The following is a 22376-nucleotide window of genomic DNA, read 5'->3' on the forward strand; positions in this document are numbered from 1 at the left end:
TTCTCCCCGTTGCCCTTTGATTCCACCAACGCACTGACCAGCGTGAGCTGTAGGTGTGTGGTCACACTGAGACGACTCTAACCTTTCTGCCAGAGCAGAAATCGTTTGGCTCGTTACGTTTGTCCAGGACGATGATCAAAAGAGTACAAGAACACGACGAGCGCTCTGGTTGAACATTTGCGGCTGTGATCCTGTGGGGGAGAAAGAATAGGAGCTTTTTCTCCTTCTCTGTTGCAGAAAGAAGACAGAAGGGAAGTTTTCTGTCCCCCTCCCACACAGGCAGCCAAAGCTCAGAGAGGCTCAGTCTCTCTGAGGCTCTCTGATCTTCAAGTCACAAAAACACCTGCTGTGTGTCTTCAGATGGGGGGGGGGGGGGAGGCGTGGGGGGCAGTGAGGCAGCCAAGTGGGTGGGTGTGAGAGTGAGAGGAGGAGGCTCTCTGAGGCCCTCGATATGATTTAATATCGAAGCAGTAGAGAGAATCCACATTGGGATTGGCAGTGAGGGGATTATCAGAGACCTTTTTGTGGCTCACCAGAATTTGATTTGTTGCTTCTCTTTCCCAGTAATAGTTTTGTACACAATGTTCAGTTCAGTTCTAAGTCACTGTGAGATATTACAAGAACAATCTTCTCGATGAATCGAGTACTTGTTTGGTGAAATGTTGAAAAATGTTGATCGGTGAATCCCAAATCTGGAAATGAGGATCTTCACAAAAGTCTTTTCATATAATAATTCCAAAATCAGTGCGCATTCATGATTTGCTCTATGGAGCAAAGAAACCAGAATATAAGTAAAAAAAAGTAGTGCTGTGCAAAAGGTTAATGTGCGCATGACACGTTTCCATGACGACTAAAAGGAAAATGACGAGAATGACGTCATGTTTACCTGCCGCGACACCAGAGACCAGGCACCGTTTACCAGTTAGCTCCGTTAGCTGCATTAGCTCCTTTTAGCACGCCTACAGTCTGGAGTGGTCTGTTCATTAAATAAAAAGAGCAGCGCGACAAAATAACCAGCGTACCTGTGTAACTGCGTATGTGTGCCTCTGTTTTTAAAGTTTAGTGTTACTTTAGAGACTCATTTTAACAATAACACGTAAACGTGACGTCATGCGCGTCTTTTTCCGGTCATGGAAACGCGTCGTGCATTAACGTTGATGCGTTAACGTTTCACAGCACTAGAAAAAAAGTGATGATAATCAAAGGATTCTGAAAATAGTTGACGATTAAGTTGGTAATCTATTCTATCTATCTAATAAAATAATTGTATAATAATTTATTGTTTATTCATTGAACAGATTATGTATTATAGCTGGATAGATAGATTTTATTGGACCAAGCACTCCTGATATATCGGCATGTAGGATATCAGCATACAATCTAATATCCTTCATCCCTGGTATAAGGTACAGTATTGCATAATAATTGGTTGGCCCAAACCTGCATGTTATAAACCATCCTGAAATCCCCTCTCATCTCTCACTGTCCTCCCGTCAGTCTCGTCTCCCTGGAGTTTGTCCTCTTTCCGTCTTCATCTGTTCACACGTCGGCAGCTTCACACGAGCAGCTCCACGAGGGTGCTGTGCAGATTTATAGATGTAGAGTTTTGTGTCGTGTTTATTTCAGTTCTAACCGTCTCGTTTTTACGTCACTTCTCTGCTCGTCTTTATTCTTCTTCCTCCAGTTCAACGTGATGAACAAATCCTCTGATGTCATGTCTCAGCTTTTTTTCCCTTTTTTTTTTTTTGTTGGCACCATCATCGCTCTGCAGAGCAAAGTGTGATCAGTAACTACAGGGCAATGAAATCTCTGCTGCGTTTACCCCTCTATAAGTCTTATTTCTAATGGTTCAATTTGCGCTGTTGCTTTATATTTTCCAGGTGCCATAATTATCTTTATTTAAATCAGATTGGAGGAAAGCGTTGCTTGACATCGATCCAAAGAAAGTCAGCACAAATAAATACTTTGATGAGTTTCTTTTCCTGCCATTACAGAGATATAAATTTGTTTTATTCAGTCACTTAAATATTAATTGTAATGGAGGAGAATCACTGAATAATGTTGATGTTTCATTTCATGGTTGAAGTTTTTAAGCAGGACATTTAAAATCCCAACATGGTGACTTTTTTTTTTTTCCTTTTCAGAGAGTTTTGGGTTTGTGTGCAGTCGCTGCAGTTTTGCTGGTGTGTGTCTGCCCTCTGCTGGTTTAAACAGTTTGGTACAGCCACAAACAACACAGCAGACTGCTGTCTGTTTATATGGCTTGACCTCACTGACCTTTTCCTCCTCTTTGTCATCTAAACTGTAGATTATAACACATTATTTCTGTGAACTGTTATTCAAAATAGGGTTGTTTAACAAAGAGTGACTCAGCAGATGAGCTGTTTTAGATTTGTCTTTCTCTCAGTCAAAGACTCAAAATGTATGTGATGTATTTTCTCAAAGTTAGAGCGGCTTATTTGGTATATAAATTATAGTATACAATTGTTTTATTTGGCAGTTTAGCAGCCAAAGGCCGAGTACATCATCACTTCATTGTGGAATTACTTCATACCAGATGAGGTTATTGACCTTTTCCTCCTCTCTGTCCTCTAAATCTATCTAAAGATAGATTCTCACAAATGATTTACGCATTGGCAGATCTGTGAAATGTTTTTCAAAATATTAAACCCAGAAGAACATTGTTTAACAAAGATTTAATAACTATAGGTCAAGTTATAGTATGCAATAGTTTTATTGAGCAGCTTAGGAGGCAAAGGCACAGAGTACATCACCGTCACTTCGTTGTAGAATTATTTTAATAATAATTCAATAATATCCCACTTTATGAGAATAATAATACAAAACAGGGATGTTGAACAGTTAAAGAGTAAAACACAATAATGCTCGTAAAAGTAATAATAAGATTTTAAAAAATGCATTTAAAACACAATCAAACAAGTTAAAAAAAATTGTTTTTATATATATATGTTCTATTGAAAAAGACCAGAAACTCAAACGTAGTAGCTCCCCCTTGTGGCTAATGACTGATTATTTTGTTTAGTTTCATCCTGGTTGGCTTCAGGATGAGACCAGAAGACGGATTTAAATGTCTTATATGGTCCAAGATCTCAACACACACACTTTTTTCATATCAATATATATCTCATTAAAAAAGTACTCACTCTGACTTTGTTAGAGTTTGACACTGATGTCAGTGGCGTTAATGAGCGTCTCTCTCTGTCTGTTTAGACACGGATGACTTTTATTCTGGCGATGTGGCCGTGAGGGTGTTTGCCTGCAGGTGGCAGCAGTGTCTCATAGATGTCGTGTTGTGTTCTCATCATGTGTGGACAGTGCAGACGTGTTTTAATAGAGACATTTCCCAACTAATTTAAAGTCTAACAGCGTTTCATGTGTTCTGAGTCGATAGACATGGTGCAGAGGGATGCACTACCTTTTGATTCTATTCCACCCTTAAATAGAGTAGCACAACTGTTCCGTAGTGGGTGGGCAATATGAGCTAAACTTTAGATGACAATATTCCATTTATTATGTCATTAATAATATCATTTTAATGTTGAAGGCAATACATGCAATACTGTCATAACAGCCGAAAGTCGTCTTATTACCATTATAAAAAATATTTGTATTAAATTGTGTTTAAACACATGATATTAAGTGGAGAGATACATGTAATCGATTGATTGGGCCACATATGGCCCACGGATCGGCAATTAAAACCAGTTTCTGTGATTTTTCAGCATCTTAAATGTGAATATTGTCTGGTTTCTTTGCTCCATATCACAAAGAAATCATTAAAACTGAATCATTTTGGTTTGTTAACAAAACAAATTCCCAGGTTTGAGAACCACTCATCAATATTTTTTCAACATTTTATGGACCAAACGATTACTCGATTAATCCAGAAAATGAATCGTTAGATACAACCCCAGTTGACAACATTTTATGTTGTTCTTTATCATCTATTTTCCTCTAAACAGTAACATCATTGACAAAATGAAATCATGTTCTATTTAAAAAGACCAGAAACTCACGATTAAGACCATTGATTCCTCAAGAAAATCTTTACTGATGTTAGAAATCAGTACTGTGACTTTCATTCAAACGTAGTAGCTCCCCCTTGTGGCTAATGACTGACTATATTGTTATTGTTTCATCCTGGTTGGCTTCAGTATTAAACCAGAAGACACGGTTAATTAGGACCCTGTATTTGTTGTTGGACTGGATTCTGCTTTATTATTCTGCTAATAAAGCTTCTTGCATTATGTCTAAGGTTGTTTATGAGTTTAGTCGAAGAAATAAAGGAAATAATTGCCTCTGTCATGCTTCAACGCCCTCTTTCCCACACCCACGTTCCCTGGATCTGACTTGTGTTATGGATTAAAGCTCATTCCTCATTTTCTGTGTGTGTGGTCGGTGCACTTCACTGTCGAGTGTCTACTCGCAGCACATGAAAGGCAGAGGGTGCTTAAACGGCTAAACGCTCAGACTTCTTCTTCACAAGCAGCAAACACCATCATCACCATGGATACAGATGATTTGCTTTTGCCCGCGGAGTTATCCCGCGTGCCGTTAAACATCTTCCAAATAACCCCGAGTGTCGTGTTTGTTTGAGTGGAATGATTTGTGCGGCGGCTGCGAGGCGATAAACGGATCATGATTCATTCTCGTTCTGTGACTGTGTCTGAGGCCGTCATAAAAAAAAGAAGAAGCTGGCATTAAAAACTATAACTCATGTTTATGATCTAAATGTAAGACTTAATATTATATTTAAAAAAATATATGATGTTCGCTTTCAGTATCTATCTTCCCCGTGCTTATGGTGATAGCCGTTAAAGGTTTGATGAAGTCGTACTCGCGTATGCAACCTGCTTTACAGAGGGAAAAAATTAAGGGACGGCTCAATAGCACTTTTTCATCTCCAAATACCGCGATCACTTTTTGAGTTAGTTGCTGGTATCAACACCAACTCGATACCTTCAGGCGCGTAGACCTCACCATCACGACGACGAGCTGCAGTTTAAAGCGCGCATAAGAATGAGGGAGAGGGTGGATGCTGCCAGACTTTCTGAAAGCTCTAAGTATTTCAGAAGCACTCGATCTACTGGGATTTTCATGCACAGGGCATATCTCGTGTTGACAAAAATAACAGAAACAAGAAACTATCCAGTGCGCTGCAGCTCTCTGGGTTAGTGGTAACTAAGCACTGTTGCCTCACAGCAAGAAGCAGGGTCTCTGCAGGTTTCAACCTATCAACTTTAAGACTTTTTAAGACCATAATGGATACAATTTAAGGCCCATTTCAAATACATACTGGCAAAAAAGTACAAAAGACATGAAGGGAGAAAATTGGAGCCACAAATCATTGAACTTGCAATTCGGCTTAGCTGTGGGCTTTCGTTAAGTTTTCTCCGCTGCTATGCTAAGCTGTAACACACCGCGGCGCGCGCACAGCACGCTAGCTAGTTGGGCTGGATAAATGTTTTAATTAAAAGTAACGTTGATAGATTTTCAAGACCTTTCAAAATTGTATTTAAGACCTTTTATGAGATTTTAGGAGAATTTAAGACACTTTAAGGCCTTAAATGCAAATTATTGGATTTAAGACTTTTTAAGACCCCGCGGATACCCTGAAGAAGGTGCAGGGTCCGATTATTTCAGTTGTATAATGACAATAAACATCCTGTCCATTAAGTGCCACTCGTTAAATTATGTATAACACAGTCTTTAAACACACTTGGAACCTTGACGCAGCAGCAGCATCAGACGTCTCCTCACCACGGGCCACTTTTTAAGGTGTCACGTGTAGCTCTTAGTTGTTTCTGTGATATTTTCGGAATTATCAGATGTTATTCTGATAACTGATCCAGTGATTTTGACTGGTATCAGTAATGGCTTAACTCGAAATAATCATGCAGCATGTCAGATCTTGAAGACAACTAAGGTAATGTAAGGGAATTATGTATCCGCAGGAGGCAGCGGAGGAGGATTACACATTATTCACTTATTATATTGTTTAATTTCATTTAAAAATGTACACCCTGGGTGCTCTGAGATGCTCGCTGAGTACAGAAAGTACTACAGGAGTCTGTTTTCTCCTTCGCTTTCACCGTGATGAAGATTTATTGCACACCGTAGCCTTTGGCTGGCAGAGTTCAGCACGACCGGGCTGACGACTCATCAGACATAAACCCTCACATATTGTACCTGCATCAGTGCAAGGCTTTTGCAACATAATTTACATCATAGTGTAAATGACATCATTACATCATTTTTTTTTTGTCTGTTTTGTATATACTGTAATACTGACTCACAGCAGTTCTCTCCAAATAAATGTGCAGAAGACAAATGTTGCCCTCGGTTTATTCTAAAGCCTAACTTTTCCTTTTAAAATTGAATCTGTGGTTTAACCAGAACGTCCTTCGTGACAAGTGTTTCCACCTGTACCTCTTTCTCTCTCTCCCTGCCCTCCCTCCTTACGTCTTTCTGTCTTTCTCCTCCCTCCTTCCTTTCCTCCACAGTCACATGTTCTCACTGAATAGGGGTATTGAGTGGGTTTCACCAGCTGGTGTCTTTGCCTGCCACGTTAACAGGGTTAAAAACAAATTTCTATCATTGTGCAGCAGTCGCATTTTCATTGTGAACGGGGGGAATTTTAGATCGCTAAAGATATGTTTCATCGTTTTGGGTTGGGGTTTCTGTTGGTGTAAGGCCAGAGATTTGAAAAGACTGTCAGTGTCACATTTGTTTGTGTGTAGACTGACACATGAGTCTGTGTGATACATCCTGTCAGTCAGGATATGTCACATATCCTGACTGACGCATCCTGTCCATATCTGTGGAGAAATCCTCCCATTGTCAGACACATTATGCAAACTCTATCCTGCAGATTTTTTTTTTTCCTAAAGGCATAGCTTTTACTTTGGATGTCGTTACTGGTGCAACACTCTACATTTATCTGTGTTTGGGATTAGGGCTGAACATATTAATCTCCTTTTTTTTTTTTTTCAAATGAAACCAAAACACAGTTATTACATCAGCAAAGGCTGCAATTAAAGTCTTCCATTTCTAATTGGTCTGTCTACTATGTCAATGAGAACATTGAGCACTGGCGTGTTTATGTATACGCTCATTCTTCCAATAATTCAGCGTCTTAATGGTTTGATGGTTGGTGCTCGAAAAGATTTTAAATCTATATTACACAGTGAATATTGAAACTAAAGACTCAGACTAAACTTCAATCAAATCTCAAATAAATTGCATATTTTGCCCAAATTAATTCAGCCCAGCTTGGGATGCATTCACACCAGCTCTAATTAATCAAATCCTAGTTCTTTGCTTGGAAAGGTCTGGTTTGTTTGGGGTGGTGTGAATGCACAACCAAAGAAGCAAACTCTGGTAGCAGGAAGCGGACTACAACACAGGGCATTGGGGGTAAACACAACCAAAACATAAATCCGGGGGGAAGTGGCTGAGCCCATAGTTGCAGCGTATATGTGTCGTATGTTGACATAAAATGATAGGATTTGATGCAGCTCCATGTTTTGCTCTGATGTGGACAGAAGTTTATTAAAGCATTAAAGGGACACTGCGTAGTATTTATGGGTTTATATAACCCAAAATCCACTTTTTTTATACATATTATGTGCTCCTGCATTGTCTGGTCGCTGTATAATAGTTTTTGTTTCATTTTCTTAGTGTTTCAAAAAGTCATGTAAAATAACGTGGTCACGGGCCCCTGTTGCATAGCCACTGTTAGCAGCGAGACGCCATGTTTCTACCGGAGCCTGTAAGGACAAACCCGAGAGAATAAATCAAGCGTCGCTTTACTTGTAGCGGAAGTCCCGCCTCCTCTCTCTCCGCTTCGTCTGCTACAGCCGCGGTAGCTCTCCCTCTCCCTCACCTCACGAACCTCATCTGCTGACACGGAGAAAAACGACGAGGACGACATTTGACCGGCTGAGGATACCGTAGCGCTCAGGGAAGGGAGGGGGTGAGCAGAGTAGCAGTTCTTTGTTGTAAATTTCAGCCTCTCCTCTAGATGGCACTATAAACTACTTACTTCACCTTTAGCCAACAGATGAGTTTTTTTTTTCTTCATCGTTTGTCTCGTCTTCTTCATCAGTCATTCTTGATGCAGTGCCGTCTCAGGAGAGGAGGGGAATACGTTATTGAAAAGGTCCGGCTGATTGTTGCAATCCAGAGTCCCTCATTGTGTGAAATTAGGTGTGAAAAATGACCTTAGTGTCTTAATTGCCAAGGGACACGTCAGAGTCGGGATTGAACCTCCAACCTTGGTTCGAAGACAACTTGTTCCTCCACTGTAGCCCGAAAAGATTCACTTTAAATCAATACAAACCTTGAGTTTGAAAAAAAAAAAACTAAAAGTAGGGAGTTTAGATGTGGTTTGATGTCCCTGTTGACCTGTCAAAAGAGGCAGAGATTTCCGGGGGGTCTGATGATGTTTCTGACAGTTTCCTGAGAGTCGGGTTAGGCCGTACGCCTCCCGGGTCTCCGTCCTAATGATGGATCCAATCACTCAGACAGCTTGCAGATCTGGAGCTTCACTGACAGGTCAGCAGTGCAGCCTGTCGGCTCCTTAACTCATCTTCCTTCTTGTCTGTATGACATGTCCATCTGTTCGCCTTCATGACTCTCGCTTGTTTTTTAATGACTTTTGTGTGTGTGTGTGTGTGTGTGTGTGTGTGTGTGTGTGTGTGTGTCCACACCTGGCACAGTCGGTGACTACTCTGAGAATTTGTTCCTCCTTCATTTCAATTGTGCACTCCTTGCGGTCATTTAATAATTAAGTAAAAATAATTCATTTTGGATCATTTGGTTTTCAAAGGTCAAGGTGTTGCCTTGTGAGTGCAGTAACTCGACACAAACATTCACATTGACTCGAGGATGAAACTCATTGGAATTTTAAAGTTTTTCTCAAAGTATGACCTTGTGAAATGCATTTGATCTTTTATATTATTGTTATTTATTAAGAACACAAGTAGAGAATTCAGTTTCTTATGGAACAAACACTTATTTATTCTTGTATTCTTATAGTTGGTCATCAAAGGTCTCTGACCCCCTTTGCCTTGAGGTTGCTTTTAAAAAACATTGTTTAAAAACGTATGTTTGGCCTCATGAACATTAAATTATACATGTAGAATTCGTTTTTTTGGGAAAACGTAAATACACAGAACTCTGGATAACACATATGACATAGAATTAGAGTCGTGATAAAATGAGTTCGGATTCTTAAATATCCAATAAATAATCTGTATTTTTATCAACATTTGAGAGCATAGAGTTGCTGCATTTACATGCACCACCATCTTCCATTAGTTTAATTGCATTAGGCCTTCTGTTACTGTTACTTCTCTGTGGTAATTCTAGCTTCTTTCTATCCCATTATTGGCATTTTAACGCTGATGCGATATTTATTCCTTTCATTAAAGCAACTGAGAGCTACTTCAATGTGATGGAAGTGTCAATTTACATGTTACTTCTAAATATGAAAGATTTTTGTCCGCTGATAATTGCTGTGTGAGGTGTCGTGTTCGTTGTTTGTTTTTCTTCATAATAATAATAATAATCTCTAATGGACTGAATCTAGACTTGGCTCCATGAGGTTCACACCCTGGACATTGTAGTGGTGGTGGTGACTCATACTCCTGGTTAGAAACATTGAAAAACACACACACAGACAACAGTCATCTTACTATTGGCACAGATCGTGGATATGTGTCAATCATGTTCTAACCTATAATCTTGACAATGTGTTATCTTGACTTTTGGTTTTGACAGTTTCTGATAATCTTGTCTTGGCTGGTTCATGTCAGAGATGGTGGTAACAGAGTCTGGATTAGAAGCTTGTTCAGAAGAAAGCCTAATCCCTGGGTGACAACTAACCAAAAATAATAATAAAATGTAATGTATTTAAGTTAATTTAAGTTATTTATTTAAGTTACTCACTGTATGATTCAGGTGTATTTTGAGTAGGGCTGAATGATTTGAATGATGATGATTGCCATTTTGTCTGATAAATACTGCAATTGCAATTGGATGTTTACCTTCTGTTCTATAGTCTCATTGGAGTTGAAACAACTACTATTACTACTCTATTATTTGATTACTAAATTAATCGTCAACTATTTTGATAATCGTTTAATCAGTACGTAGCTTTTTTTCAGGATTAAAACATGATTTCGGATTTGTTTCAGCTTCTTAAAGGTGCCATATGTAAGAATGTGGCCAAAAACATTTACTACATTCACATTCAAAATACTGAGGTCTTTTAGGTTTTGTTTTCTGTCGTAACTGGCAACCCGTGGTTGCTCAGCAGCTGAGACTCTACTGACTGCAATGATTGGTAGATGGCGGTAGGTGGCGCCACATGCCAAAACATGATTTCAAAACATAAACATGATTTGCAGTCTGCAAAATATTTATATATATATTATATTATATTTTTTAATGCAAATATTTTGTCTGTACTGTTGTTGTTGGTGAGTTCAGTTTGTTATATGAACATTATTCCTGAGTCTCTGTGACATATTAGGAGGATTTTATGGCCAGTTGATTTAGATTTATTACATAATGCACCTTTAAATGTGAATATTTTCTGGTTTGTTTACTCCACATAAAGAAATCATTCAATCGAATCGTTTTGGTTTGTGGACAAAAACAACAACATTTGAGAACGTCGTCATATCATTGGACCAAATGATTACTTGATTAATTGAGAAAATAATCAACAGATTTATGCCCTTTCAAGTCTAACGCCCCCCTCTGGTGGCTTAACAAATGAATGACATAATGGCTCCAACAGCAGCCTTTTGCGATTAACTAATTGCGTGAAATCAATTCATTGTTCGGCCCTGATTTTGAGTATATTTGCCCTCTTGCACTCTATATCAAAAAACTTATCGTAATTGTTCTGTAATCTTTGCTTTAAATTCATGTTATTCGATGCCTTTGCCTTTTGAGAGTCACTGGACGCGTAAATCCCTGTGTGTGTCCACTGAACGTTAAGGCTCTTTACTCTGCCAGGTCATGTTGCATTTACTCAGGGAAGAGTCGAGGACAACTCGCTGTCAAACACTCGACCTGCGCTTTGACTCGTCTGTGTGACTTTTAAATGAGGACGAGGGTCGAGAGGAAGCATCTGCCTGACGTTTGATTGATTTTCTCTCTGATCTGAAGAACAGACGTGTGTGCGTGTGTGCGTGTGTGCGTGTGTGCGTGTGTGCGTGTGTGCGTGCATGCATGTGCGTGTCTGTCTGCCACTTAGACTACCAGAAAAATCCATGGAGTCTGGGGTTGCCGTGGTAACGGTAATCACTTTTAATTCGGCGTCACGGAGAAAGAGAGGGGATAGGGGTGGAGTGGCAGCCGTTGAGTGGGGTAATGTGGCAGTTGTGTAGATAGAGAGAGAGAGAGAGAGAGAGAGAGAGAGAGAGAGAGAGAAACAGTGACATGTGTCAACAGGGAAAAGAAGGTGTCTGTGTTTCCATGTGCAGGGACGCACACACAGTGGAGGCAGAACCATAACGATGAGGAACGTGAACTAATATGTGGTTCTTTCTAAAAAACCCACAGGATTTGAAAACTCCTCCTCCTCCTCCTTCTCTGCTTGGAAATAATAATCCTTTCATCGACTGGTGAGAGCTGGTATTTGTCCAACAACCTCTTTTCCTCGTGTCGAGCCCATTTCTCCCTTTCATCGCACTGGAAGAGAGGAGGGAAAGATATTAATTATGCATTCCCAGCAGTTTTGCCCCCTTGTACCTGCACTTTTTTTTTTCCCTCCTTCTTTCTTCCTCCTCCTTTTTTTTCCCCCATCTTTTCCATCTCTGTGTTATGAATATCATTAATGAGTGAGCAGGGAAACAGACAGCGAAAGGATGGTGCGTGATGCTAATTAATCGGGTTGCTTTGCTTCCTCTGTCACTTTACTCAACCTCCTGCTGGCGCACACACACGTATACACACACACATACACACGTATACACACACACATACACACACACGCTTAGAAGCTGAGCCTCAAGTGGAAGAAAAATAGAAGCTGGAGAGCAGCAGAAAAACCACCACCTGCTACTCAAGCCAGTCTTCTTGTAGTATTATGCTCTCACCATACACACACACACACACACGCTCACTCACATGAGTGCTGGTCCATAATTTTCCGCCACACTCCACTCCCAGCCAATGAGAGGTCAGAACAGGCTCGTGAGCGTGAGGGGAGGAGACAGCGCTCAGCTGGCTGATTGACAGCTAGTACCCTACAGGTGGAGAGAAGAACGAGAGGGGGGGTGAGGACGAAAGAGAAAGGGGGTGAGTGAGGAGGAGAAGAAGAGGAGAAGCAGCTCCAATCAGACTGTTCACGCACATACTGTACACACACACGCACAGTTCTCTGCTGCTCCTCTCCTACCTTGGAAGCGTGCTTCCGTCCGGCAGCAGAGCTGAGTAACACCAGCATCACTGTTATCACCTCCACCCACAACTGGACCAAGATGAGCCAGTGCAGGAAAAGGTGCAAGAGGCAGCTCACCAAGGTGGCTCGCTATTTCTACCGCTTCCTCATGGGGACACTCACCCAAGGTAGGCACAAAAAAAAATTAAAAAAAAACAAAAAAAAAACTTCCACTTCCACACCCAGAATCCTGCTGCTGATGTTTCTCAGAAAGTGGAGCGTCTGGTCTTGACAGGACTTGTGTAATCAGCAGAAGTGATGTTTTAGTACAGTAGTGTACTGTACTCTGTGTCTGTGGTCGAGGTTGTGATGATGGATGCATCTGTGTGTGTGTGTGTGAGAGAGAGAGTTTATCTGAAGATTATCCTTCTCTGCATATGTGCACATATTATTTTTTAACTTTGCTTTCAGTCTATAATACAATAATAATCAATAATCTGTATGCACAGTGAGCACTGATGTGCTTGAACTTGTTCTTCCCCTCTTTCCGTCTGCCTTTTCACTCCCTCCCTCTCTCCCCTCTCTATCCTCCCTCTCCCTCTCGCTGGCAGTCAAACAGCTCATCCTCTGGAAGCCTGTGGCATTCCACCTCCATTGAGAAACTCTCAGTGGGGAAAAAAAGAATTGCACAGCCTTTTATCCAACCCTTCAGCCAGCTCTCAGTATGACATCAACTCACCCTTCCCCACACTCCTCTCCTCTGTACAGCTGCAGTGAGATTTCAACTTCCGAAAACTTAGTCAAAATCTTTTCCTTGATACTTCGATGGGCTTTTTTTTTTCCTTGTATGTCCTCACACTGTGTTCCACTGAGCTAAAACTCCCTCTGTTATGTTGCCTACATCGACAGCGTGCCTCTAACAGCTTTGCACCCATTTCCCTCAGTTTTCTTTCCTCTTGTCAGCTCTCATTGCCTTGAGGAGGACGCAACATATGAGTATGATGTTTCTATTGAATCCGAGGAGTTGATCCTCGAAGGTGGGAGATAAAGCAGCTGTTTGGATGACCTTGTCAATAGAGCGGCGTCTGAATGCTAATTTGACATCCGTGCCGCTTCATTCCTACCTCTGCGTTTCTCCTCGTTATCTTTTCAGACTTTGACATCTGCAGAGCTCCGTGTTCGTGTTCTGAAAGCAGCTATTGGACACAGACAGGGACACACACACACACACATATAGGCAGAGAGGAGTGATGCTGTAGATTTTGTTTTATTCTTTAGAAACACACGTGTGTGTGTGACCAGTTACCACACCAAGAAAAGAGAAACAGCATGATGATATTAAACCACGTGTCAAACTCAAGGCCCGGGGGCCAGATGTGGCCCACCAAGTTATTTTATGTGGCCCTCGTGTGATTAATTGGTCTCAAAAATCTGTGTTAAAATAGGTCTATGCTGCTTTAAGGCGTGCATTGACCATAAACTACATTTCCCACAATGCATGGCGATCGTGTTACCCAAAGTGACCAAAGTCACCGCCACTACAGGATCGTATCATTGTATACGCATCATGCGACGAGTCAAATTGAATAAGTAATAAATACAGAAAGTTATTATTAGCAATATGTTACGGAGTAGTTACCTTTATTTTACATTATATTTGGTTACATTTATTCTGTATGACAGTTACATCTGGCCCTTTGAGGGTAACCATTATGCTGATGTGGCCCTCAGAGAAAATGAGTTTGACACCCCTGTATTAAACCATTTAAAGCTTAAACAATGTACTGATGTTCCCATGGAATGGCGTGAACCAACAATGAATTGCTCCTGTTTATTCTATGTAGTAAAATACTGATAAAGCTTAGTCTCTGTGCCAATAACTGTTTTAAAAAAAAGCTCAAATTTCACTAACTGGGATTCACTGTTGCGCAGTTTCTGAGCCTAATGTACCATTTCAGAAATCGATGAACCAGTTAGCCCTGACAGTGCAGTGAAGTCATTAAACACTGACACATTGGACACTTGCACAGTTAGGTTTTGATGCTGAATTGTTGTCGGACGTCTGTATCTGCAACAAACTTAAATTTAAAACCACTTGCAACTTCAATATAGGTCTGATTTTTACAGATTCAACTCAAAAGCTGAATCCCAGCATTCTCGAGCGTGTGGAGTTCACTGAGACTGAGAGTGTTATGTCAGAAGATTATTGATCAAATCAAACTCGATGTTTCTATCCGCTGTAACTTGAAATGTTGGTTTTGAATTATTCACTTTCAATTTTCACTTCTCATTTTGATACGCCGGCCTCTCAAACTTTTGAAACACAGAAGTGGACGTTTTAGTTACCATCAATCACTTATTTCCGGACAGAAATATGTGAGTCTAGAAAGAAACACAACTTCTTCTGTTTAATGAAAACACCAGTGTAGAGTTTCTGTGACCACCCACTGAGGAAGTCTGAGTAATTATCTACATTTTTACAGACTAAAACACTGTTTCCCCACCTTTCCGCTCCATTTGGCAATGACTTGAATGTAAGGGACATTCATTTATAATTTAATGTTACACAACATTGTCTTTTTTGAGTATTGTGGCACAGCAGTGTGCATCAGGCATCACCGCTGCCAATTCAAACGACTGTCTAATCTAATTTTAAGCTCTCATTCAGTCTCTGTAAGACTGTTAACTGCATGCAAATGCAATAAAAAACTTAAATCAGGGCTTCACAGAGTGGCCAAACCACTCAGAACTATAGGAAATTGATGTCAGAATTAACAAATGCAGCTGTTCGCACATTAACGAGTGGAAGCGTGCATATATCGCTGAGGAGCTGCAGCCTAATTGAACATTTATATCGATGTCTTTCACTTCCCATACCATACGCACACGCGGCGCGTGTCACATGCTCTTTGGCACCGTGTGAACCTGGGAGCGGTTGTAAGAGTGCTAATTTGGTCAATTTCTGCCCATTAAAATGCATGAACGGCGTAATAATAGATGTTCCTGGCATCTGTTGGGTGCCTCGTGCATGCATAATACACTCGCAAATAGACGCACACACTCGCACGTATCAATAAAGTTGGATAATAAAATAAAGAAAGAGTGGTGAATAATGCAGTGTAACTAACTTCTCACTGTTCAGGCAACTTTTTTTTTTTTTTTTTTTGTACCTATACGTTGTTCTCAGTTTTGGGGACACGGGGTCCACACATTGGTCCTAATGTGTGTGTGTGTGTGTGCATACATACATACCATCCTTAAGTTTACCCAGAATGGTGTTACCATGACTACTGGCTCTTGTGTGTCTGCTCCAATGATGGAGTGAGAGAAGGAGAAAGAGATGTATCTGCACCAGTGCAACAGGAGCCAGTGAGGACTGAACTGAATGAACTGTTGCATTTTATATATGTCATATATGGGTTTTTTTTAAGTTAATATTCAAGCTTGGCTGCGCAGAGGCCGCTCGAAGACGTGCCGTTCAGGTCGAGTCGTGGAGGCGGAGGATTATTATATCTGCAAAGGAGCCGCAGGTTAATTGGCATTTTGAATCCACTTCATTGTGTAAAGTCAGGAGCCCAGTTTTTTAAAAATTGGTTTCAGTCCACTGCACCTTGATATGGTTCTTTTCTGGATAAGCTCCTGTGTCAACAATTAGCTTTGGCAGTTACAAGTATCCCTCTGTCGAACCTACACTGTGGAGCTTTTTTTGCACCGAGCTACACCACGGTGTGTGTTTTGTGTGAGAGAGTGTGTGTGTGTGTGTGTGTGTGTGTGTGTGTGTGTGTGTGTGTGTGTGTGTGTGTGTGTGTGTGTGTGTGTGTGTGTGTGTTACTGATGATGACAGTCATTTATAGTCACCCTCCTTGCCCCTACTCTCTCTACTAATTGGTTTGTTGCATTCTGTGTGTGTGCTTGTCCTGCCCTAGAGCTTTATTTACCATATCAGGACTGGCTCTGTTTACTATAATTCTGTTTAATTAAATACTGTTAGACGTGTTAGCCTGTAGACACACACACACACATTCAGACACACACACACACACATTTTGTGCGACACTGTCCACTCATTTGGACAGCCCAAACAAGCCTTAAATGAGGTTCTGCCTTATTAGGGGCCTTATTAGTTTTGGTCTCCATGACAACTACTACTGGTCCTGACCAGGTCAGTGTTCATGCCAGAACTTGTGCTAAAAAGCTAAACATTATTTTACCACATTCTTAGTGTTAGCCTAACCATAACCATGAAAACCAAGTCCCAAAGAGACATTTTAACCCTTTAACACCTAACCCTCAAAATATATATTATTTTAACCATAAAAGGACCAGCGAATGTGTTTTTGTCCATTTTTCCAGAATACTTCCAATATCTGGTAGTTATTTACAGTTTACTGCATGTTAATATACTGTTTTAACAATTTTAAATTAAGAAAAACCTGGAAATTGGATCAGTATAAAACATATTTAAAGGTGCATTATGTAATAAATCTAAAGCAACTGGCTGTAAAATCCTCCTAATATGTCACAGAGACTCAGGAATAATGTTCATATAACAAACTGAACTCACCAACAACAACAGTACAGACAAAATATTTGCATTAAAAAAAATATTTTGCAGACTGCAAATCATGTTTATGTTTTGGCATGTGGCGCCACCTACCGCCTCTACCAATCATTGCAGTCAGTAGAGTCTCTGCCGAGCAAACACGGGTTGCCAGTTACGTCAGAAAACAAAACCTAAAAGATCTCGGTATTTTGAATTGGAATGTAGTAACCATTTTTGGCCACATTCTTACATATGGCACCTTTAAAATATGATTTGTTTGAGTCTTTGTCTCAATGTACAAAATCAGACCAAAAACTTGGAAACTTATGTCCAGGTGTTCTTCACACTCAAATACGCTGATCCGTCAGCTTGGCTTCCTGCAACAAAATTACCTTAATAACCACACGTTAGCTTTGACGTGCAACTTCTCAGCTTTCAGAAACCCCAGGATTGTTTCCGATAGGACAAGCTGTCGCTTAACTACAGTGATGCAAAGTGTGTTTTCGGTGTTGAAGGGTTAATTGTAAGGACCAGACGGAATTGTCCTCACAAAGATGACATCTTTGAAGATAAAGTGGAATTTAAACTTTATCTTCATTTCCCTTCCTTCAACCGTCCTCCCTGTCCCCCCCGTCAGAGACACGTGCCTTTGCCGAGTGTCATTATAGCGTCTGGAAACCGTTAAAAGCTGCATTCATTGGCGTCTTTGTGAGATTTCCTCGTGATTCTGCGAAATAAGAATAACATTTTCAGTGCACGCGTTTGGCATAACAACGAGACAAATGAATTCCATTCAGTGGTAGACGGTGGTTTGATGTGAAAATGAAAAGATGATATTCATGATCTTATTTGCGTCAGTCTAGACTAGAGGGTTTTCTTCTGTTTGGAGGCTGATTAGTTGTGCTACTGGAAATGACGTGAAGTCTACAAATAAAAGAACGATATAAATAGTTTTGCCTTGTAAATGACTTTAGCTTGTATTAAATATCCCTGAATCGCTATAGAAATAAGCAGCAGCACTTGCTGTGTTCAAGACGACACGAACTTTGTTTATATTGCATCATACAGTATAAAGTCAGTGTGCCAGCCCTTCATTTCTGATTTGACATTAGGACACTGCAAGAATCTCAGTGTGGACTCTTTTTGGGTGAAGTTCAAATATTTGAAGAAAACAAAATCACATCTTTGCATGGAATAAATACTAAAATAAAACATGAATGCATATACATGGGGCGATGGCAGCTCAGTGGTAGAGTGAGTCATCTTTCAACTCAAAGGTGGCGGGTTTAATTCCCAGCTCCAGTAGTCTACATACCAATGTGTCCTTCGGTGGACGTGATTGGGTATGACAGATGAGTGATAGAAAACGTTCTGCAACAACTGTCGCGTAAAAGCAGCTTCGAACGGTCACCAGGACTAGAAAAGTGCTTTATAAATAAGACCATTAACATGCATCAGCATCACAATAGTAAAACACAGATAACTCATTGTCCTCCATCACATCACACACACACACACAAAGCTTCTGGTAGCCTTTTCAAATTAGATTTTCCTGATGGGCACTATCCATCTGACATAGCTTCCCCTTATTTCTCCCAAGGATTGATAACAGTGGTTAATAGAATCATGTTTAATGACACAAAGCATCTTTTAGTCATTTTTGGGATTATTGAGTTTTGTTAGCTGGCTCCTTTTTTCCAGCCGAAAAATCGTACAATGAGAACGAGTCCGAGTTTGTGAAAAGCGCAGCTTACATTTTTCATATTTCATCAGAAAAAAGCCACGAGATCACTGTAATCTCATGGCAATCCATGGTCTGGCCATCTGGTTTCCTCCCATAGTCCAAAAACATGCAGATTTGTGGATTAGGAGAAATTGGAGTCTCTAAATTGACTGTACCTTTTACTCTATGTCAGCTGGGATTGGCACCAACACCCCCTGAGAACCTATGATAATCTCAGAAATGGTGGGGCATCATTTTTATATTCCATAATGTTTATTTGCTACGTTTTGATCATTATGCTGAGGTTGCCAAACCAATGAATTAGTGCAAAATGAAATGACGCATCAAGAAAACCGTCACTTGGTGAAATTGATGCATTATGAAGTAACTTATCAACTTCCTGTTTGTATGCAGTAATTGGTAAAGTAACTCCTCCAGAGGCCAATAGAACTTTGTAACTTGTAATCGGATTACCTCGCCCGTGCTGCATGCTTCGCCTTGGTGTTGTGTGCACACATCAGCTCAGATTGACACGAACACACACACATTTACCTCATACTCCTTTGCTTTTCAGCACTGCTGAATTCTTCTTCTTCTTTTCCAGCTCGCTTGTTGTGGCTATGACCAAAGAGATTTTTTTATCAACCTTTCATATATAAATAAAACATGTTCTGTCTGAGTTTTGGCCACAGCAGAGATGCAGTGTGTGTGTGTGTGTTTGTGTGTGTGAGATGGTGTTACATTTTGTAATAACGAATACATTTGGACGCTGTTGTTTGATGATCGAGCTCGTCAGCGTTTTTCGTAAATACACTCTCAACTTTCCGAGTTAACTTAGAGAAAATGATGCATCGTGTCACTGAGGTGAGGTATTATGCGTGTGTGTCTTTCCTCTGAACTTATCTCTTTCAGACACATGTGGAGTTTATTAAATTTTAGTCTTATCGCTGCACCCTCCCTCTTGTCTCTGACAAATGTCATTACACGCCTGTCCATCACTTTTTCCATTTTTTCTTCTTTTTTTTTTTTAACACAAATTGACATCAAACATCAATTACAGGCATCGTGAATAAAGCGCGTGCTGTCAGTGATGAAATCCTGATGAGTTCTCACAGGGGTTAGCGCGCGTGGCTAAGCCATATCCCAGTGTGTGGTAATGGCACTCGCAGTAGGAAGGGTATTGTTCATTATCACAACGATACCTTCACTCCAAGCTGAAGTCCCCCTGCTTGTGTGCTTTACCGTGGGGTAAATACTGAGCTGCATGTTGGCATAATGAGTGATATATAAAATAAAAACTCAGCAGGAAGTAGCGCTGAAGCCTCAGGGTTTGGGCAGCCATGACTCACAGGGCAAATATATTTGAATTAATTTGCTGGATTTGGTTCCACTTCATTTGAGATTGTTGCTTTGTTTGCTATATTATGACGGCTGTTTTGTCATTTCATAATCTGTCGTGTGACATTATAAAATAAGTGATTTTAACCCTTTACAAGGCACTCATAATACTTGGAAATGAAACTTTTCTACCCCAGAATGTTATTGGAGGATATAACCTGTAGTTACATTTTTCAAATTTTTTGTAGAAAATCAATTTCTATGATCGTACCATATGTGGTACCTTGCCCGTCTGTGGTAAAACGAAAATATCCAGAGTGTATACACAGGAATATACTAGAAAAACACAAATAAAGTGAAAGGAACATTATTTTAGAACATTTTAGAATCTTTCTTTTTTTCCAATCCCGGTCCTCGGGGACCCCTGTCCTGCAAGGTTTAATATGTTTTGAAATGTTTCCCTACTCAAACACACCTAGATAGTAGATGTCTGCAGAAGTTACTAAATATAGTTATTTGCTGGGTAGAGCTGATAAACCTGCACTGCGTACATTTTGGTGGGGGTTTCTTTTTGTCGCTGATGTCATTTTTTAACTTCTATTTGGTCCTTGTGAACAGGAATGATGCAACACATTTGTATGCTGTGTCCTTCATCAGAAAACAGTTTCCGTCAAGCAATACTATCAGCTCTGACAGAGGTAGTGTCTCTGTGTATGTTATGTGGATGGGGGCAAGAAGAATTAATCTCGCCAAACTGCTGAAAAAAAATGTTTTTCGAGCAATAGAAGTTTTTGCTGGTGCTTCATTGTGTTTTCCAGTCATGTTATGCTAGCTCACTGTTGCCGTAAAAAAAGTATCACTTCCTGTGTGCAGTGCAGGAATATTGTCAGACGACGTGAGATCTCACCGCTTCTATACTAAGAAACGCACAGAGAGTCGTGAGGAGCTGATGGGGCTTAATCAGCGTTGTGTGAACTCATTTGACAACGGTACATGTAATAGGCATTTGTAAAATAATGCTTAAGTAGACGAGTGAAAGAAATGTCGCATCCGTTTTTTGAGAACACGCTTGTGTGTTGTCGCCAGACGTGTGAAGCTTCGCGCTCAGGTGAGCTCGCCACGTCTGTTTCCGTCTGTTGTTTACACCTCGTGTCTCGCACATTCACAGCTAAGATCAGCGACGTGGCCTAAAATAAACCCATTGTTTAAGTTCAAGGTTGAAGGAGAAGATAATCATCTGTGCGGATCAATATTAATATTTACAGAAATTGCTTCTTTTTTTTTTTGCATATGGCCACCGTTTTTAAACACATGCAGTGGCGTCTCTGACCGAGCTATTAAAAGAAAAGCGACAGTTGGTTTGTAGTTATTTGTGCTCTCTGTGTATGCTGAATAATCCCTCTATCTATCCGTTGCTTGCTTGGTTGTCCCTTGTTTGTTTTCCTCTGGCGAGGGTCCAATAGTTTAAGTCCTAATCTGCTTCATGCTGTTCATATTTCGCTCAGGCAGATTGAGTCAGATGCTAAATTAGCCATATCGTACCATGTAGTTTCTCCTTCGAACATGACTCAAAAGCAGGGTTCCGTCACCTCTGAGCTACTGCTCGACTACCTCTCTGAAGAGATACAGAGGAAAAGACAGCCAAGTGATTTATGATTAAATATTGTTTTTGCCCAGAGCAAAGACCGGAGTGAGCTGTATTTGGATTGGACGGTGCAGTATATCAGGTGGTCGCCGTCATCCTTCATCTCATTGAAGCTGAGTCGTGCGGCCCGTTGATCCTCGGGTACTCGCAGTATACTGTAGGTCAGCGTGCTGTGCTGGCAGCGATTTCACATGGAAACCTCATGCCATTCCTTCCTCCACTTCACCCCTTACTTCCACACTCGCATCACGCAGTGTGTGTCCTCGCTCACAACCCCTGCTCTCCCTTCACTTCTGTCCATCTCTCCCCCTATTCTTCTTGAGAAAGGTGGGAAAAATCACCTTCATCCATCATGTGTATACACACACACACATACACACACACACACACACACACACACACACACACACACACACCTCACATGTGCTAAAAATAAGCCTCTATTAGTAGCAGTTTGTGTGACAGGGGGTTGGAGGGGGCAAAACTAGGTGTGACTGATGGAGAGAGAGAGAGAAATTTGATGCAGTCTGCAGAGAGAGATGGGGAGAAACTAAAGGATACAGGTTTCACCATCTGTCTTTGATCATAGATTATTGAAAGGCAGACATGGATTGCTTAAAACGGTGAATGCGATTATGGTGCCGTCTAGTATTGAAATGCATGCTGGCGTTGTGATTATAGCCTGCCGTCTCCTTTGTTTGTGAGTAAA

General features: G+C 40.6%; 1 protein-coding gene across 2 annotated transcripts in view; it reads left to right on the forward strand.

Annotated features, from left to right (window-relative positions):
• LOC310934154 (A-type potassium channel modulatory protein KCNIP2-like) overlaps positions 1 to 22376 on the forward strand; it is a gene marked incomplete at both ends in the record, with an annotated part of 134078 nt that overhangs the window by 40649 nt on the left and 71053 nt on the right. Inside the window, one exon of one of the 2 annotated variants that reach the window (XM_083897817.1) lies at positions 12519 to 12606. The exons of the other annotated variant lie outside the window; for it this stretch is intronic. Coding sequence (XP_083753943.1) covers positions 12519 to 12606 — 88 coding nt within the window. Of the gene's footprint in view, positions 1 to 12518; positions 12607 to 22376 lie in introns of those variants that run through there. 2 annotated transcript variants of the gene reach the window in all.

This window comes from Microchirus variegatus, assembly GCF_963457635.1.
Source record: "Microchirus variegatus genome assembly, chromosome: 11".
In the NCBI taxonomy this organism is placed as follows: Eukaryota; Metazoa; Chordata; class Actinopteri; order Pleuronectiformes; family Soleidae; genus Microchirus; species Microchirus variegatus.